We start from the raw sequence: 21,112 nt of genomic DNA, 5'->3' as shown, positions 1-21,112 counted from the left end.
CGTAGAGCTGGTGAGATCATGCTCACAGCATGGTGTCAGCAGCTCTCAGCATTGGTATAATGCATTACAATGCTGGAGCATTGTAATGTATTATACCTAAAGTGAAAGTCCCATAAAGGGACAAGGTAAAAAAAACATTTAAAAAAAAAAAATATGTAAAAAAAAATTAAAAAATAATATAAAAATTCCTTAAAAAATCCACTAAAAATTACACATTTTTATGTAAAAAAATACACGTTTGGTATAGCCACGTCCGTAAAAATCCCATCCATAAAAGTGTCACCCTAGTTAACCCGTTCAGTGAACGCCGTAAAAAAAAACACAAAAAAGTAGCAAATTATACTTTTTCCAAGCAGTATCATCATACCGCTTGGAAAAAGAGCAATAACACGCGATCAAAAAGACGAATATAAATAATCATGGTACCGCTGAAAACGGCATCTTGTCCTGCAAAAAACGAGCCGCCATACAGCATCATCAGCAAAAAAATAAAAAAGTTATAGCTCGCAGAATAAAGTGATGCAAAAATATTTTTTCTATAAAAGTTTTTGTTGTGTAAAAAACACCAAAGCATAAAAAAAGATATAAATGAGGTATTGCTGTGATCGTAGTGACCCGAAGAATAAAGCTGCCATACTAATTTTACCACATGCGGAACGGAGGGGGAAAAAAAAAAAGCATTCCTAAATTGCTGGTTTTTGTTCATTCAAAAAATGAACAGAAAAATAAGAATAGAAAGCGATCAAGAAACCTTATGTGCCCGAAAATGGTACCAATAAAAACGTCAGCTCTTCCCGCAAAAATCAAGCCCGCACATGACTCTGTCGGCCGAAATATGGAAAAATTATAGCTCATTGAAGATCATTTTTGTGGAAAAAATATGATTTTTTAATTTTACGGCTCTATGTTATAACCTTCTGTGAAGCCCTTGGGGGTTCAAAGTGCTCAACACACATTTAGATAAGTTCCTTGGGGGGTCTAGTTTCCAAAATGGGGTCACTTGTGGGGGGTTTCCACTGTTTAGGTACATCAGGGGCTCTCCAAACTCGACATGGCGTCCGCTCTCGATTCCAGCCAATTTGACATTCAAAATCTCAAATGATGCTCCTTCCCTTCTGAGCACTGCCGTGCTCCTAAAGATTGGTCTTCCTCCACACATGGGGTATCGGTGTACTCAGGAGAAATTGCACAACAAATATTGTGTTTTTTTTCTCCTGATACCCTTGACAAAATAAAAAAAATTGTGTCCAAATAAAAATTTTTGGGAAAAAAAGTTAAATGTTCATTTTTTCCTTCCACATTGCTTCAATTCTTTTGAAGTACCTAAACGGTTAATAAACTTCTTGAATGTGGTTTTGAACACCTTGAGGGGTGCAGTTTTTAGAATGATGTCACTTTTGGGTATTTTCTGTTATATTGACCTCCCAAACTCACTTCAAATGTGAGGTGGTCCCTAAAAAAAATGGTTTTGTAAATTTTGTTGGAAAAATGAGAAATCGCTGGTCAACTATTAACCCTTATAACTTCCTAAGAAAAAAAAAAATTTGGTTCCAAAATTGTACTGATGTAAAGTAGACATGTGGAAAATGTTATTTATTAACTATTTTTTGTGACATATCTCTCTGATTTAAGGGCATAAAAATTAAAACATTTGAAAACTGCAAAATTTTAAATTTTTTTGCCATATTTCCATTTTTTTCATAAATAAACGCAAGTCATATCGAAGAAATTTTACCACTAACATGAAGTACAATATATCACGAAAAAACAGTCTCAGAATCAGCGGGATACGTTGTAGCGTTCCAGAGTTATAACCATATAAAGTGACAGTGGTCCGATTTCAAAATTAAGGCCTGGTCTTTAACCTACAAAATGGCTTGGTTGTTAAGGGGTTAAGGTAAAACTTTTTTTAAAAACAGGCAGGGAAATTCTTTATCTCACAAAAAGAATCAGCTGCAATCCCATGCTGTAATGTCTGTATGTGCTCTTTATTTTTTCCCTGCCCAGGACCTGTACTATGATCAGACCGTGTTCCTGCATGGTCATTACACAGTACACAGCAGGGGCACATTTATAAGATTATCTCAGCACAGGGACATTTTTTTTTAAACATCCAATTGTTGAAATTATTATTATTCCAAGATATATTGAGTACATCGCAGTTTGGCTGTTTTAACAAACTGCATTCATGGCCGAACATAATCTGGAAAGGGACAACCCAAAGTTATAGCAGTTATAACAGGGTAAAAAATGCATAATAAGTTGTCAAGAGAAGGATACTACAGGGCATGGATCAAAAGACCACTTTAAAGTCCCTGTATATGACCATTTTGTGAGAGTCTCCAATAGAAGTCCAGAGATACAGCTCAGTAAGGGCTCATTAAGATGGGTGTATTTTCAATCTGCTGTATATCTTCTCCATTTTTAGTTAGATCTGTAAAACGTCATTCATGTTTTGCCGTACTATTTGTTCCTTAAATTGACTACAATTTTTACAAACTAGTCATGTCCTATTGCATGAAAATATCATAGAACTTTTACCCCAATTGAAATTAACAAATTGAATTAAAATATGGATGAAAATAAGGAATGAAAATACAACAAAATAACTAAATACTGAACAGTTAAAGGGTTGTTCTCAAGTTGTTTCTTGAGCAGCACACTGTTTTCCAGTCTCTTTCACTCTGTTATTTCTAGGGGCGGGCACTCTTTATTGATTTTCCATTCTAGTTCAGTAGCTTTATCCTACTGTTGAGTTAATTGACACATTAATAGTCTTGTCAGTGCACTTGTTCTGAAGTTTACACTGCTACCATATTTACCCTGCTACTATATTTATATATAGAGAAAACAAGGCCTTTGAACAAGCACATGACTCGGAAAGTGAGAACCATGATTAGAAGAATTGATTTGGAAACTGCTAGGGGCTGGTGATTTTACAGGACTGATAACAGCAACTTGGTCTGGAGCTGATAAGGAAGGAGTGGGGTGAGCATCAAGCTGCTGTATATAAATAGGCTGGAGAGAGAGAGCTGGAATCTCAGGAAATGACCCCCAGTCCTGCAATGTAACTACTGCGCAAATTTGGCCAAGCTATGGTGGCCAACCTCTCTGGCAACAAGTTGTACACTATGTAGGATAAATGCTCTCACAGCAGTAGAATGATAGCAGATAGAAAGAGCTAGTCAATTGCAAACTTTCTAATTTTCATGCTAACTAACTACAACAATTTCATAACATGTAATTTCAATATGCTCATACCATGTATTTCAATTATTAATATTATTATTATTATTAGTATTATTTATTTTAAGAGCACCACTGATTCCATGGTGCTGTACATGAGAAGGGGTTACATACAAAACACAAATATAAAATACGGTGAACAAACTAACAATGACAGACTGGTACAGAAAGGAGAGGGCCCTGCACTTGTAGGCTTACAGTCTACAGGATAATGGGGAAGGAGACAGTAGAGTAAGGGTATTGCGGCAGCTTCGGTGGTTGTGAGGAGGCAGCAGGATCACTGCAGGCTGTGTGTTTTCTTCGAGAGGTGGGTTTTCAAGTTCTGTCTGAAGGTTCCAAGTGTGGTGGATAATCAGATGTGTTGAGGCACAGAATTCCAGAGGATCGGGGGAACATGGGAGAAGTCTCGGTGGTGATTGAATGAGGAACATATGAGTGTGGAGGAGAAGGAGGTCTTAATTGGTTTACAATAAATTTTAAGGTTATAACATGATATAATGGGGCATGGCATGGCAGGCGAGGAGTGAGGACGCGCTTTGGAGAGGCTCCCGCTCCTATACCGGTAACTGATCAGAAAAGAGCCCGATACAATGCCCTCTACCCCGATGCCTACCAGGAGGAGCAAGGGGAGTGTGTCCACCGGTACAGCAGCACCTGACAGGGCTCTCCAGAGCATCTCCCGCTACTTTTCGGGAGCGGGGAGAAAGGAAGCCGTAGGCGCCATGATGGACGCGGCGCGTGGAGCACAGCTGTCCCCGCCGGTGACAGGAGGCAAGGCACAGGAGGCAGGAGAGAAGCCCCGGGAGAAGAAGGTCACGGGGGAACCCCTCGGGGATCTGGCGGTGCGACCGCGGAGGCCTCACAGGAGATGAGGCGCTCTCCCCATGATAAGATTGCTGAGCCCCTGCGATCCGTCTCCCACAGGGAGACCCCGCAGGCATACAAACACAACCACGCGCCAATGAGACAGGCGGGAACCCTGGAGAAACTTCTGCAGAACTCCCCACTCTATGTCCACAGGGAGACATTATTAATCCCCCAGATACCATTATTAATGCCTCCATTAACACCTCCAGTGATTCTTCAGCACAAGGGGAAGCGGAGCCCATGATAAGTGGGCAAGCAGACTACGCTATGTTACCTACCCATCAGGTTAGACTGCCATCTAACACAGCTTCGCCGTCTGTCTGCCAAATGGACGCATCCCTACCGCCACAATACGGGACATCGGCCCCTCTGTTTGTAGGGCGCTCCACGGCACCCATGGGAGTCGATTTCAATCTACTATATAGCAAAATAAAAGACATCCCGACGAAACAGGATATGGAACAGTACATTGTCCGCTTGGAATCTTCCTATAAAGCTGAACTTTCCATACTTAAAGATGATATCCAACAATGTGGTGAGAAAGTTGAATCTCATGACCAGCTCCTGGCCTCCCTAAATGAAAGAATGGAAGCTCAGGAGAATATCGCAGCAGCTCAAGCCAGACAGCTGCAGACCCTAGCAGAAATGCTGGATGATTCGGAGAACAGGGGACGTAGGAACAACATAAGAATACGGGGGCTACCCGAATCTATACCTCCCCAGGAGTTAAATTCCACTCTGAGAGGCATCTTCAACTCGGTGTTGGATAGGTCCCAGGACACTCCACTGGAATTGGACCGTGCCCATAGGGCTCTGGGCCCCCGTCCTAGCGAGCAGGACCCACCGAGAGATGTGATATGCCGGGTACATAAATACCAACTTAAAGATGCGGTCATGGGGGCAGCCAGGAGGGCAAAGTCCATAAACCACTCGGACACCCGCATACAGCTTTTACCAGATTTGTCCAGATGGACCTTGCAAAGACGCAGAGCTCTCTTCCCCCTTCTGGAGTAGTTGCGGCAGCGTGAACTTTCTTACACATGGGGGTTTCCGTTTTGTCTTCGAGTCCAGAAGAGAGGCAGAGTACACCGACTGAGCCACCCTGGCGGCATTCCAGCCTTTTCGGCCGCCTTGGATATACCGGAGGTGGATATTCCTGAGTGGCCATCCCTACCATCGTTTTATAGAATGGAAGACACTCGCGGAGGTCCAGATCCTCAACGTCAGCGTAGACGTGGGAGATGGCCCAATGGACATGGGCGCGTATATCTAAGAGATTAAGAAGCTGACTGATCATCCAGTATTGTTCAACTCAATTTTTTTTATCCGATTTGACGTGGGTCTACATATATTTGGATGGGGGTGGGACTCGGGGATCTTTGCTACGAGTAATACAGGACTAAAATGTAAACATGCTTACACTATCAGGTGATTCCCCTCCTCCATTCCTTCCTTTTCTCTTCACCCCCTCCCCTTTTGCTCCCCCCTCACGCCCTTAGACAGTTAATTCTTCATATTAACTACTCCCACAAGCTTTTATTAGTGGATTAATGTGGGGCGCCCTAGTCTAAAGGGAAGGCTTGTTTTCTCAAAGTTATGCTGTTTTAGGATTATAGATTGGCGTGCCTTTAAACAATGGCGGGTTTGGTTGGGTTCTATTTTTTGATAACACTGAAAGTAATTCCGAAATGGGATGGGTGACGGCTCATGTGTTCACGGTTAAGCTGGGTTGTATATGGCCAGTATCCATGTGACTCACTGCTTTTAGAGGTTCGCGACTGATATATCATAACGGGGTCGGAAACCGGAGGAGACGGCGTCGCCGACTCTTCTTCTGTCGTACACTTACCCCCTGGAGGGCTGCTTGGCCATTGAGGCGTGCAGCAATTAACAATAACCTCCACTAGGCTCTAAATTGTTTGTTGGAGTGTGCCTATCCACACTCGTATTGTTATAATTTCTTTTACCATTGTTTTCTTTAACCCTTACCTATTTTCTCTGATTGTACCTACTTCCCCCTATTAGCTTCCTCCTCCCCTCCTCACAGTGGGCACCGGACTCCGAGGCTGACCTACTCCTCTTGGCGAAGTCTGTGTTCTTGACTTCGGACTACAAACACAATGCCGGGTAAGAAGGCCATGCAGAAGATTATATTGGGCTCTTTGAACACTAGGGGCTTTAATATCCCGCAGAAGACGTCACAAATCCTATATGGTATGCACAAGAAAAAAGTAAACGTGCTGATTCTGCAGGAGACACACTTTAAGAGTGGACATGTCCCTAATATACATGATCGCCATTATACAACCTGGTTCCATAGTGCCAACCCGGACTCACGATCCCGGGGGGTGTCTATAGCGCTCCATAAATCCCTCCAACATACAATGTTGGACACGCTGGTTGATGCGGAGGGCAGGTACGTGATCTTGAAAATTCAGATTTTTTTCGACAACATATACTATAGCAGGATGGTACGGCCCCAGCCGGGACCAAATCCAAGCCACTAGATCCTTCTTAAAGACCATGGCTGATTTCGCTGAGGGGGTTGTCATATTAGGGGGGGATTTTAACCTGACTCTTAACCCGACATTAGATTCCTCAGCAGCAAAATCTTATCTATCTCTTCGTCAGCTGTCCTCTTTGAAAAGAGACCTTCATGACCTGCGTCTTACGGATGTCTGGAGACTTTTTAACCCCAACGGGAAAGATTATACGTTCTTCTCCACACCACATAACTCATATGGCAGAATAGATTTTTTTCTCCTTAGTCATTGTGCATTGGTGTGGGATCCGAGACCATCTATTGGAAGTTTCCTATGGTCGGACCATGCTCCAATCTTCCTGGATATTAGTCCTCCTGATTCAGTGACACAACAGTGGACATGGAGACTGAATGATAACCTTTTAAAGGACCTTACCTGTGTGGCCGACGTTGACTACCATAGCAGAATTCTTACAAGATCATACAAATGACACCACTGCCATGCCTATCAAATGGTAGACTCTTAAGTGCGTCCTTAGAGGGGCTCTAATTAAACATGGTTCTCGCTTGAAACAAATAAAAAGTAGGGAAATTACGGACCTCACGGAGAGGATATTAACATTAGAGACGAAACACAAGAAGGATAAGGAGACGGAGACGTTGACTGAACTGATCAAATGCAGAGACGATCTGAAGTCCCTGCTAAATGAGAAGTCCCGACATCAAAGAAATCGCTTTAAGAGTATATTATACGGGCAGGCTAATAAATGTGGACGTCTGTTAGCTAGATTTCTACACCCCCGTAATCAGACCACATACACTCACTGGCCACTTTATTAGGTACACCTGTCCAACTGTGTGTTAAGACTTAATTTCTAATCAGCCAATCACATGGCGGCAACTCAGTGCATTTAGGCATGTAGACATGGTCAAGACAATCTCCTGCAGTTCAAACCGAGCATCAGTATGGGGAAGAAAGGTGATTTGAGTGCCTTTGAACGTGGCATGATTGTTGGTGCCAGAAGGGCTGGTCTGAGTATTTCAGAAACTGCTGATCTACTGGGATTTTCTTGCACAACCATCTCTAGGGTTTACAGAGAATGGTCCGAAAAAGAAAAAAAATCCAGTGAGCGGCAGTTCTGTGGCCGGAAATGCCTTGTTGATGCCAGAGGTCAGAGGAGAATGGGCAGACTGGTTCGAGCTGATAGAAAGGCAACAGTGACTCAAATTGCCACCCGTTACAACCAAGGTAGGCAGAAGAGCATCTCTGAACGCACAGTGCGTCGAACTTTGAGGCAGATGGGCTACAGCAGCAGAAGACCACACTGGGTACCACTCCTCTCAGCTAAGAACAGGAAACTGAGGCTACAATTTGCACAAGCTCATCGAAATTGGACAGTAGAAGATTGGAAAAACGTTGCCTGGTCTGATGAGTCTCGATTTCTGCTGCGACATTCGGATGGTAGGGTCAGAATTTGGCGTAAACAACATGAAAGCATGGATCCATCCTGCCTTGTATCAACGGTTCAGGCTGGTGGTGGTGGTGTCATGGTGTGGGGAATTTTTTCTTGGCACTCTTTGGGCCCCTTGGTACCAATTGAGCATCGTTGCAACGCCACAGCCTACCTGAGTATTGTTGCTGACCATGTCCATCCCTTTATGACCACAATGTACCCAACATCTGATGGCTACTTTCAGCAGGATAATGCGCCATGTCATAAAGCTCGAATCATCTCAGATTGGTTTCTTGAACATGACAATGAGTTCACTGTACTCAAATGGCCTCCTCAGTCACCAGATCTCAATCCAATAGAGCATCTTTGGGATGTGGTGGAACGGGAGATTCGCATCAGGGATGTGCAGCCGACAAATCTGCGCCAACTGTGTGATGCCATCATGTCAATATGGTCCAAAATCTCTGAGGAATGCTTCCAGCACCTTGTTGAATCTCTGCCACGAAGAATTGAGGCAGTTCTGAAGGCAAAAGGGGGTCCAACCCCTTACTAGCATGGTGTACCTAATAAAGTGGCCAGTGAGTGTATATTCCTTCTCTCCAGCGACATCGTGGCCAGACAACTTCAAACCCAACGGAAATTCTAGATATAATGCGGCGTTATTATCACACACTGTACAATATTAATGGTGATCGCTCCCCTCATCCGCCTCTAGACCCCCAACCACACATAGAATCATATATACACAACACAGCCCTTCCGACATTGGCCACAGACTTGACGACATCACTAGATACTGATTTTACGACAGAGGAGATCGACGAGGTCATTCAAAATACCCCGGCAGGTAAAAGCCCGGGACCGGACGGCTTTTCCCCTTATTTCTATAAGATGTTTCGTGAACAACTTAATCCCATTATGACGCTAGTGTTTAACTCCATCGCGATCGACTCCCCATTTGTTCCGCAATCCTTAGAGGCCTTTATTACGGTGATACCGAAACTGGGGAAAGACCCTAAAGTGGTAACCAATTACCGCCCAATATCTCTAACGTCGACGTAAAACTATACGCAAAAATTTTAGCAAATCGATTGGCCGCTCTTTTGCCTTCAGTGGTACACTCGGACCAGGTGGGGTTTGTACGTGGAAGAGTGGCGAGAGATGGTATAGGTAAAACCCTCATCCTGACTGCACATGCTAAATTAAAACATAAACCATTGGCTTTGCTGTCGAATGATGCAGAGAAGGCCTTTGACCGTGTTCACTGGGGCTTCATGTTTACGGCCCTACGACAATTAGGATTGGGGAATCACTTCCTACATAGGGTCGCGGCTCTTTACTCTGGCCCTTCGGCGAGGGTTAAAGTCAATGGGGCGATGTCGGATTCTATGGCCATCGGGAATGGAACCCGACAAGGATGCCCTTTGTCTCCTCTGCTATACGCAATAGTTATGGAACATCTTGCGGTGGCGATTAGGAAGAACCCCAGTGTGCACGGTTTATGGGTAGACCATGTTCATTATAAGGTCTCCTTTATGCGGATGACCTCCTTCTGTATATATCCCAGCCTCACATTACCCTCCCATCATTGATGGAAGTTTCAAAAATATGGAGCAGTCAGCAACTTTAAGATTAATTTTCAGAAAACCGAAGCCCTTAATATATCTTTGAGACAGACAGAGCTTACAAGAATCATTGGAAATTTCCCCTTTTGGTGGAAGGTCGGGGCTATTCAATACTTGGGCGTTCAAATTCCTTCTGACATGACTGACCTGTACAAATTAAATTACTTGCCCCTCTTAGAATCGACCTTGAAACGTTTGAGGGAGTACGGACGGAAGAATATCCCATGGTTTGGCAGGATGAACTCATTTAAGATGGATATTCTCCCCAGATTTTTATACTTGTTTCAGGCGGTCCCGATTGTACCGCCCAAAACATTCTTCCAAACCATCAGATCGGCGCTGATCCGGTTTATCTGGCAGACCTCTAAACCCCGTCTAAAGTACTCTATCCTGACTGCCCCGAAGTCCAGGGGTGGCGCAGGCCTCCCTTACCTTGAGTTATACCATAGGGCGTCCATACTGGCACGTTTATTTGATTGGCAATTCGGTCATCACTCCAAACAGTGGGTTCAGCTGGAACAGACATCTTTTAATGTTCCATTGCGCCACCTCCCATGGATCCGACGCTATGACTTGGTCACAAATGATTCTGAGGGAACTACAGGTTTCTTGACTCGAGAAGTTTTACAGTTATGGAATCGTGTTAAAACCAGAAAGAAATTGATCAGCGCTCTGAATCCGCTGACACCAATATTTGGTAACCCGGATTTTCCTCCAGGGTGTCACTGAGACCAATTTCTGGGTTGGCATAGAAGTTCTGACTTGCATCTGGGACAGGTGTTAATAGAAGGGAGGGCTCCATCTTGGGAAACCTTAACGGAGGGGTCCCCCACGGGAGCACTTTCCTGCATGGAATATAATCAGCTGAGATCATTTATTCGGGGACACTTGGGCGACCGTTCTTCTCACCCCCCCACGACGCGGTTTGAAAACTTACTATCACAACGAGACCCTCCTTCTCATCTGATTTCTCTTTTATATAAGGAACTTCATTCAGAAGACTCGGATGCGGCTCCAAGTTACATCCGAGCATGGGAAGAAGAGATGGGACATAAATTTTCAGCTGAAGACCTTGACAAAGCTTATCTTTTTACACATAAAATGTCTCCGGCTGGGGGCACGCAGGAGAAAAATTTTAAGATACTGACCAGGTGGTACCTGTCCCCCGTCAGACTAAAGTCAATTTATCCGTCAGTTGACGATACCTGCTGGCGATGTGAATCTGAAAGAGGCACGCTATTCCATATTTGGTGGCAGTGTCATGCTATACGACCCTTCTGGGTAAAGGAGTTCGGAGCTTATCAAAAGATTTCTGGAACATATGTTCCCCCCTCCCCGCAAATTGCCATCCTATCAATCCTTCCAGGTCCCATATCCACTCAGAAAAAAAGCCTTCTCAGATTTTGCATTACCGCGGCGCGCATGGTAATTCCACGCCATTGGCGCACAACAACACCACCGACTATGGCAGAATGGGTGACAGAATTTGCAGACATCTTCCGTATGGAGGAATTAATGGCCAAAATGGAGGGAGATAATACCCGCTTGGTCCGTGTGTGGCAGCCTTGGATATTATTCAAGGAAACTCCCGAATTACCTCGCTTGGTCGAGGGAGCAAATTAAGGGTCGACTCGGAGGCCCGAGGTCCGCTCTCCCCCCTCCCACCCTTTTTCTTTCCTCTCCCCGCCATAGCCCCTATGAGGTTCTTATTTCCCTTTCTTAGTTTTTTCTTTCAATGTTTCTTGAAGTACACCTCTGCTGGTTACATGTGAGACATTGTTAAACACGCTCGCAGTTACTACTCTATTATATTTGTTTATTAATGATGTTGATGTCCCGGAAGAAACACGGAGCAGTGTGACATCTCTTCAGGTTGATATCTGAATACGAGTCAACAATGTATAACAAATGTATATACAGTTGAGATTAACAAACCAGGGGATGAAATACGTTTGTCCTCTGGTATATGACAGTACTGATGAATATGCACAGATTTTCATTCAACAGAGGAGTTACGAGCCTTAGAACCAGAAGATATCTCGTCCTTATTAGAGAATGATTATATTGTAACCTAATATGCCTTGGTGTACACTGTTTGTTGTCTTGTACGTTGTTACGTCTAATTGTTTCCAATAAAATAGATTCAACATAACATGATATAATACAGGTATGATTTTAACAATGTCTTGAAAATGGATGGATTTACAGTGTTATGTAATACAAGAATGTAATATGTATTGCTGGGAAATTGTGATTGTCACAATAAAAAAAAAAAAAATAGTTTTGATTTAAAAAAAAAAAAAAAAGAGAAGGGGGTCTTGGGAGGACCAGAGGTTTCTTTTTGGAAAATATTGTGGGATTAGTTTGGAGATATACTGTAAGTAGGAGACAAATTATGGACAGCTTTGAAGGTCAGCGTTAGCAGTTTGGATTGGGAACCTTGAGGAATTAGAAGCCAATTAAGTGATTTCCAGAGGGGAGGAGTAGTGTGGAGAGAGGTGGAATAGTCGGGCAGCAGACTTAAGGTACTGTCACACTTAGCGATGTACCAGCGATCCCGACCAGCGATATGACGCGGTCAGGATCGCTGGTACATCGCTAAGTGGTCGCTAGTGAGCTGCCACACAGGCAGATCTCACCAGCGACATCGCTGGGGACGGGGGTCGCTACTTACCTGTCACACTAGGCGATCCTGCGTCCTCCCGCCCAGCTCCACGCTCGTCGCTCGTCTCTCCACAGGAAGCGCCGCAGGAAGCTGACGACGAGAAGTGGTCCAGGACGTTCTTGCGCGATCAGTGATAACCAGCGGGGGAGTGGGTCGTAGGTAAGTATCAGACACAGCGATATCTCTAGCAATATCGCTATAACGTCACAAGTTATAGCGATATTGCTAGCGATATCGCTTAGTGTGACAGTACCTTTAAGGACTGGAGAGATGCAAGGGTGTTAGCAGGGTCCTTAGTTTGGATGTTAAAGCTCTTAGGGAGGTTAATTTTTCCCTGGTCATGTTGCAAAAAAAGAGTGAAAGATAGAATAGAAAGCTGCTGCAATGAATCGGTAAGTATCCAACAGCATGTCTCCAATACGGTTAACATTTTCTTTATAAGACCATTTTAAAGTAGGGATCTAGAGATACCACATTTTATATGATATGTAATTCACCTACTCATTTTGTTTAAGATTCTTAATCATGGTGCCCTGTTTGGGAAGCTAAGCTCCATGTTTTCTTGTTGACTTTAGTATTTAATTAAAGTGAACTTGTAAAAGCTATAAGGATTTAATCTGCATATAAATAACAGTAAAATCCTGTCTGCCTTATAGGAAATACAGCTATAGGGAGAAAAGGAACTTATTTCCTACCTGTAGCCACTTGATTCCAGTCATTCGGGCGGTGCAGGAGGCCAGGTCCAGGGCCCTGAGCAAGTGGGGGGGCCCAATCTCCAATGGGGACACAGACATGCTGTTTGAAATACTCACTTCTCCACGTTCCCCTCTAGACGCAGGTCCAGTCTCTTCCGCATCTCCTGACTCTGAAGCCTCAGGGCAGAGGACGCATTGACGTCACTACAGCGTGCCCTCTGCGCTAAGCAGTGCAGGGAGTCAAAACAAACCAATGTAGGGGCATTCATGTCTGATGCAGAAACGCACATCCTTTCCTCTGGACCACAACCCCTCCAGTGCGCAAGTGTTGTAGGGAATGACATTGGAGGCGAGAATCTACAATCCTCGAAATTTTAAATTCTAGGTTTCCATCAACTATTATTGTGGGAGGCAGTAGGGGTGGGGTCTCAAGGGGTTCCACATATCTCTTGAGCAAATTCCTGTGAAAAACGTTGTAGATCTTTGGGTAGCTCAAGACGAAACTCTGCTGGACGAATGACGGCAGTTATCTTATAGGGACCAATGAATTTAGGTCCCAACTTCCAGGAAGTAACACTTAACCTGAAGTTCCTGGTAGACACCACACAGAATCATTCACATTCAGGTATGGACCTGGCACGCGTTTTCTGACAATCGTGTTTATACCTGTCTCTCCTAACATGGTTAGGAACTGGTAGTGGCGAAACAGGACCAGATGGATGGGTATGCAGTACTTTAGATCGTGCGCAAACATTGCAGGTAGACACTTGTTCAACCACATCCCGATTTAACCACGGCCACCAAAAACGACGAGAAAGGAGGTCTGCGGTCTTACCACCTGGATGGACAGCAAGTACAGAGTCATGATATTCTCCAATTACTTTGCGGCGCAATTTAGACGGCACAAACAACCTCCCCGAAGGGCAGAAAGCAGGGGCGTCTCCCTGAGCCTCCAACACCTCACCCTCCAGGTAAGTGTACAAGGCCGAAAATCCTACACCCTTCAGCAACATTGGGGCAGGGTCCTCAAAGCTAGATGAAAATGTTGGGAAGGTCCCTGTAGATACAGCAGAAGGGGAAATGTTTAGGCAGTTACCATGACAGTAATCTCCCCACTTTACAATCTCTCTGGATTGCGAATCCACAGTTGGATTATGCTTCACCAACCAGGGCAAACCCAGAACCACTGGAGTGTGGAGACCCTTCAGGACATAACAAGGGATTATTTCATAATGTGAAGACCCCACCTTCAGTCTTATTTTATAAACAATTTGTGTCAGAGTTCTCTGTGCAAGTGGTGCTGAGGCGATGGCGCAAATAGGAATAGGTTCAGCCAAGTTAGAGCAGATAAAACCATGAGTTCTATCAAACTCAGCATCCACCATACTGACTCCAGCTCCACGGTCTACAAACACAGAATGTTTCTCAGATCTGCTCTCTAGCACCATCTCTACTGACAGGTCAAAATGAGAATTACAGGTTGAAGAAGAACACACTCCTTGATTATCAAGCTCAAGGCTCCCAAAGGTTAATCGAGTCTCTTTTTGCTTTAGAATTACAGGACACGCCCCAATAAAACGTCCCTTCTTCCCACAAAAAAAAACATACACCCTTTTTCTTGCAAATGTCGGGGGAAACATAAGATGTAAACACACACCCCCAACTTCATGGGTTCCTCTAACTCGGCAAGTATATAGGTTCACCCCGGGACCTTCCATTCAACACAGGGATCTTGTACCAGAAAGAGGGCTCAGAAGTAGGTGGCCTTACCCTTCTTTCCCGCTGGAGTCTATCCACCAGTTTAGCCAAGGACATGGCAGCCTCCAGTGACACAGGATTTTCATTCACTGCTATTGTGTCCTTTAACCTTTCAGTGAGGCCTTTAAGCAATTAGCTTCTGAGAGGCGGGTCTTTCCATTTGGTATCAGTTGACCACCTGCGAAATTCAGAGCTATATGTCTCCACTGAACGATTCCCAAGGCAAGAGCCCTGAAAAACTCCTCCACAGACGGGACACACATGGAATCCTGTGGCAGTGAAAAAGCCCAGGACTAAGGTTCCCCCTTCAACAGTGAAATAATAATTTCTACTCGTTGCTCCTCATCTCCAGAGGAGTAAGGACGAAGTTTAAAGTACAATTTGCATGCCTCCTTAAACACAAAAAAACCTGTCCTTACCCACAGAAAACCTGTCCATGAGGGCAATTTTGGGTTCACGCTGGACCGGCCTACCCGCAGCTTCCCCCACAATAGGAACCTGCAGTTGCTGCTGGACCTCAGAATGAAAGTCACTTCAAGTGCCAACCTCTGCAGCTGCTCTGCAAACACAGAAATGGGATCCATGAACCCAGCAAAAGAAAAAAAAAACCCACACAGAAAAAAACACACCAAAAAACATCGTGTCAGGTTTTTTTTTTCTTTTGCAAACGTGAAAGGCGGGTGATAATGTCACGCAACGTGTAGGAAAGGCTAAGTGCAACACGAAGGGATAAGTGAAAGGGAACTAAACACTAGTGAAGGGGAGTTGAGACCCCTAGAGTCAGATCTAACATCACCCTGTCTGCCCTATCGTCCCTTTATATAGAGTTCCACACCTATCGCCTAGCAAGATACCTAATCCCTGCCTGACCCTGGTAATAAGCCCTGCATCGGAAATGACAGGATGGGCGCTAGTCAATCCCCACTACCATTAAAAACACATGGGATAAAATAACAAGGGAAACACTTAGCTTGAGTAGACTCCGAGAGAAACAAGGACGTCCTCCAAACACCAGAGAGGAAGATAGCCGACTGCTATAGCTCCAAGCCGCAACAGGGAAATGGAAATGGCAATATCACCCGCAACTTCCAGCAGCAAGCTGGAAGTTATAAACAACCCGGTCCAGGTGTGTCAACTAGAGCCGAGGGAAGGTTGCCATTGGGTCCTAGAGTCAGAAGGCCCAGGAAGGAGTCTGTAAAGCAAACTGCTGAGACCTTGTGCAGTCAGATGCAGAGCAACGGTCTGCCGCCTCTGACACACCCGTGACAATATGGAGCAATATATGGGGCTCATTATATTGTATGAAGCAATATATGGGGGCTCATTAAACTGTTTGGAGGACTATGTGGTGCCCATAGTACTGTATGGAGGACTGTACTGTCCAGTCTAAAATGAAAACTTTTAAATCCCCCCAGCGCACGCACTGTGTGCTGCGAGGATTCACCGGTTTCTGAGCTATACTAGAATTTACAATAGATATAACTCCTGTAATGTAAGAAGTAAATGAAATTGGTATGTGTTAAATGGGCCCACTGAGACTTTCACCGGGGCCCATGAAAATCTGGAGCCGTCCCTGCAGGAGGTTGTTACAGACACCAATCAGTATACAGTGAGCTTGGCTGTAATCACTCCCCAACACATTGATTGCCAGCCAGCTCTGCACACAAATGCCGCACAAATGCTGCAGTGCAGGCTGTCAATTTAAAGTGCCGGGGAGTGATTACAGCCGCACTCACTATAGTGAGCTGTGTCTATAACTGCGCCTTATACGCCTCTATGACAAAAGTCATCGGCTACATGGAGGATATAAACTCATTTTTTCTCTATAGCCTTTCTTCCATTAAGGAAAGCAGACATGATTTTAACTCTGTTTACCTGCAGATCAACATTATATATGCAGGTAAATAGTGATTCCCGACAGGTTTCCTTTAAAAATAAAAAATTCAATATGAATATTGCAGTGCCAAGAGTTTAAGTATATTGAAGCTGAGATGCATTGTTTTTTTTCACATGGTCTTTTTTTTCCAGTGAGGCAAAAGACTATCATTAATTCGGAAAATAGCGGTGAGTCACAGTTTCCTCTGTTATTACCACCATTTGAGACTGAAATCACATACAACGAGAGGATGAAAACTATTTCTGACACAGAGCGGCTTTTTGATGAGTTAACAGAAGAGAAAAAACAGGTATTGTTCTAAGTATATTGTGAATTTTCTCTATTTTCCTGGGTATTTATTTAAGTGGTATTTAAAGGGGCTGTCCACTAAGAAAATGTTTATGACCTGTCCATATGTGCCGGGTGTCCAACCCCACCGATCTGATATTGATGACTTGGCTGAAATGACAACTTCTTTTAATAATTTGCTATATTGACAACTACAACAATGGCGATATATCTGCCATATGTACTCGTGTATAAGCCAAGTTTTTCAGCACATTTTTTGTGCTGAAAGCGCCCCCCTCAGCTTATATACGAGTCAGTTGTCCCGGAGGGCCGGCGGGGGAGGGGAAGCAGCGGGTCACAGAAGGCAGGAGCCTTAAGCTGCTGCTGTAACTGTGCCCACTGCTAAAGAGAAATGAACATTCATTTCTCTTATAGCGCACACAGTGACACCCGCAGCTGCCGGCTTCCGAAAGACATTCTACTCACCTTCCTGCGCGCCCTCGCTGCATCTCGTTGGTGGTTCCAGCACCAGCAGCATTTCTGGCCGAGCGATCATGTGGCCCCGCTCATTAAGGTAAAGAATATGTACGCCTCTCCTCTCTCATAGGCTTGGAGTGAATATTCATTACCTTAATGAGCAGGGCCACGTGATCGCTCGGGCGGAAATGCTGCTGGCGCCGGAACTGAGATGCAGCGAGGGCGCGCAGGCAGGTGAGTAGGATGTATGTTTTTTTAAAATGGGAAACATGCATACAAGTATAAAGGATAAGGAGCCATGCATACCAGGACAGCGACAGGGGAGCTATGCATACAAGGACAGGGTCGGGGGAGCCATGCATACAAGGACAGCAACGGGGGAGCCATGCATACAAGGACAGCAACGGGGGAGCCATGCCTACAAGGACAGCAACGGGGGATCCATGCATAAAAGGACAGCAACGGGGGAGCCATGCATACCAGGACAACGATGGGGGGGGCCATTCATACGGACAGCGATGGAGGAGCCATGCATACCAGGACAGTGATGGGGGGCCATGCATACCAGGACAGTGATGGGGGGGCCATACATCCCAGGACAATGATGGGGGGAGCCATGCATACCTGGACAGTGATAGGGGGGGCATGCATACCAGGACAGAGATGGAGGAGTCATACATACCAGGACAGCGATGGGGGAGCCATGCATACAAGGACAGGGACGGGGGAGCAATGCATACAGGGACTGGGGTGCCATGCATACCAGGACAAGGATGAGGGGAAAATGCATACCCGGCTTATACTCGAGTCAATAAGCTTACCCAGTTTTTCGTGACAAAATTAGGTGCCTCAGCTTATACTCGTGTCAGCTTATACTCGAGTATATACGATATGTTTTGGGTTTTTTTCATGTTAATTGGATGAAATAGATTTGTTTTACTTTTTTGTCTTTTTTACACAGTTAATGTATTTTAGTCCAGTCCCATTACTTCTTTATTGAAGTTTATTTTTCTTGTCAATGATGAATGTTTCAAACAACTTAATAGGCACATATGCATGGCAGACTTGGTGATCTTTGTTCGACCGTGGCTGCCATAGCAAAGCATTGGCACAAATAGGACTCCGATGTGATGGCAAAGGAAGTTCTCTTTCTATAGTAACCCTCTTAGTTGTATGGTTGTAATGTTTTGAGATTATTTTTTTATACAGTGCCTTGAAAAAGCATTCATACCCCATGAACTTTTCCACATTAATTGACGTATCACCCACTTAAATGTATTTTACTTAGATTGTATGTGCTATACCAACACTACATAGCAAGTACTTGTGAAGTGTAAAGGAAATCATACATGGTTTTCTAAATATTTTTAAAATATGCACATCACAATTTTCAGATTTATTTGTATTCTGCCCTTCTGAGTCAATACTTTTGTAGGACCACTTTTTGCTGCAATTACTTTTGCATGTCTTTTGGGGTATGTCTCTACCAGCTTTGCACATATAGCTAAAATATGTGCTCATTCTTCTTTTCTACTAGTTCAATGAGATTGGCTGGTGATCGTCTGTGAACAGCAATTTTCAAGTCTTGCCACAGATTATCAATCAGATTTAGGTCTGGACTGTGAATAGGCCATTCACACACAGGAATATGCTTTGATCTAAACAATTCCATTATAGCTCTGGCAGTATGTTTAGGGTCACTGTCCAGTCTTAAGTCTTTTGCAACCTCTAACAGGTTTTCCTCCAGGTGGGCACTCCTCATTGTGTGCAGCTCTGGTCAGAAGCTCAATTTTGCTAGATTTAATGCTCTGGAAACTGCCATTGCTGGGTACCAGCAAGGGGAGTTGAAAATGGTTAAATGTCTATAGAAAACATAACTTTGTACGTTTTGATTTTTATGACCTTATGCAATGATCACTAGTTTTTCTGACATGTGTAAGTGCATCTGCCAACAGATTGAAGCTGCCCTTAGTAGAATGCCAGGGTCTGGCCGTAGACTGAGCCTGAAGATGAGAGCCACAAAGGTAGTTTTCTACTCAGTTCTTTCATTGCTTTATTATCTTCCTTCTTTCTTTCCTTCCTGATGTCTGAAGAATATCAGATTCTGTGGCGTTTTGTCTTTTTAATTGTATGAGGAGGCCCATAAATAATTCAGGGCTGTTCTGAGATTAAGGTTTCCGAATAATTATAGAAGTGACACAATTTTTCATAATAGGTGAAAAGCCAGATGAAAGACCTTCCTTAAATGGTTAATATTATTTTATCAGCTGATGCGATAAATTTTATGTGTACCTATATTTTGGATGAATTCACACTTTGCGTATATCCGTTGTGAATGCTGCACTGCATATCCACAAACTAAAATAAGCATGCCGATCTTCAAATCTACAGCATGTCAATATTGTCATAAATGTATTGGGAAAAATGTGCGGCCAATTCTGTATACGTGGAAAGTGGTCAAGATTCACCATGGTAAAATTCCACCATGTGTGCCTTTAGTGCAGTTATTTCAATCAGTGTGCTGGCTCCGATTTTCATTAGTGTTTTGTTCATATGTCTGTTTGTACCATCAGTGTTTCATCAGTTTTTCTTTTTACCCTGTTTAGGTTTGTGCGAGCTACCATCCTGATTCTCTGTCTTATATCTGTTTATTTCAGGAAAGTTTGGAAGATCGTTTAGAAAAGGTCAACCGAGAACTGGGTTCAATTCGAATGACTCTGAAGAAATACCATGTGCTCCCATCATCAGCAAATATGTAATATGTAGAAATCCCCCCCCAGCTGGCACTTTGCACTAATACACATATTTATGCACTGACCAATGCTAATAGCTGAAAGCCTGAAGGCAATGACCTCTCCAAAGTTTTACTGCTTTAATAATGTTTCTATTTCACACAAGTTCTTTTTATTGTACACATTTTTTATTACACAGACTATAAATTTTATACTTTAGTATCAAAAGCGGCCAAATTTTAGAGCAGATGCTGCAGAGTATGTAGATGATATAGATCTAGATTTTACTAGGCAACTTGTGTACCTCCCGTAGCTTTTATAGTGTAGTATTCTTAGTATGTTCATCCTGGTATAAACCTTATAAGTGCTTCCAGACTTATGTTTTGCTAAATCCAAATCTTGTGAAACAGATGAAGTATTTACTTACAAATGTATTATATTTGCCTGTTTTGTAAAGACCTTCCACGCTGTGCTGGGCAATGCCTTACAGGCCTACCATGTGTTCTTATAATTTACCTCTTGGATCCTTGGTGGAACAGAAAACCCAGTAATGTGACACTGTCTCGAGCACAGGACAATGCAGCAATAAATGTCTTTTAAATGTGTGTCTTCTCTTTGTGCTAATCTTCTGTTTTTGCTAAATGTGATGTAATGGCTATGTGGTACACTATAGACATGACTATAAACGATTTTTACCGAACAAGGGACTGGTGACTGGCAGAAAAGAGGAGATGATAAAACTGGATATATGCTTAAAGAGTTGTTTTCCTTTCAGATCATTTTTGGCCCCAGCTGCAGTTTGTACTAACCTTCTCAAAGTCCGCTGGTGAGTCTCCACTGCCACTCCTAGTGTCTGGCATCGGCTGCGGCGCTGACATTACATTGACCACACGGCAGGGAATTAGTGAACCCAGCGGATCTGCCCATGCAGTTGGAATGCCCTCTTT

General features: G+C 43.8%; 1 protein-coding gene across 5 annotated transcripts in view; it reads left to right on the top strand.

Annotated features, from left to right (window-relative positions):
• Positions 1-20,770, top strand: part of MPHOSPH9 (M-phase phosphoprotein 9) — a 285,436-nt gene extending 264,666 nt beyond the window's left edge. For 4 of the 5 annotated variants that reach the window (XM_073586084.1, XM_073586083.1, XM_073586081.1 and 1 more), the window contains 3 exons: positions 16,821-16,978; positions 19,389-19,457; positions 20,091-20,770. In XM_073586084.1, coding sequence (XP_073442185.1) covers positions 16,821-16,978; positions 19,389-19,457; positions 20,091-20,192 — 329 coding nt within the window. In that variant the 3' untranslated portion in view covers positions 20,193-20,770. Of the gene's footprint in view, positions 1-6,138; positions 6,241-16,820; positions 16,979-19,388; positions 19,458-20,090 lie in introns of those variants that run through there. The other variant, XM_073586085.1, reaches the window with a different exon arrangement.
• The last annotated feature ends 342 nt before the right edge of the window (positions 20,771-21,112 follow it).

The sequence above is a fragment of the Dendrobates tinctorius genome, unplaced genomic scaffold (genome assembly GCF_039654945.1).
Source record: "Dendrobates tinctorius isolate UK_male_01 unplaced genomic scaffold, ASM3965494v1 ptg000090l, whole genome shotgun sequence".
Taxonomy (NCBI): Eukaryota; Metazoa; Chordata; class Amphibia; order Anura; family Dendrobatidae; genus Dendrobates; species Dendrobates tinctorius.
The sequence above is the reverse complement of the archived record's forward strand: the minus strand, read 5'-3'. Positions and strand labels throughout refer to the sequence as shown.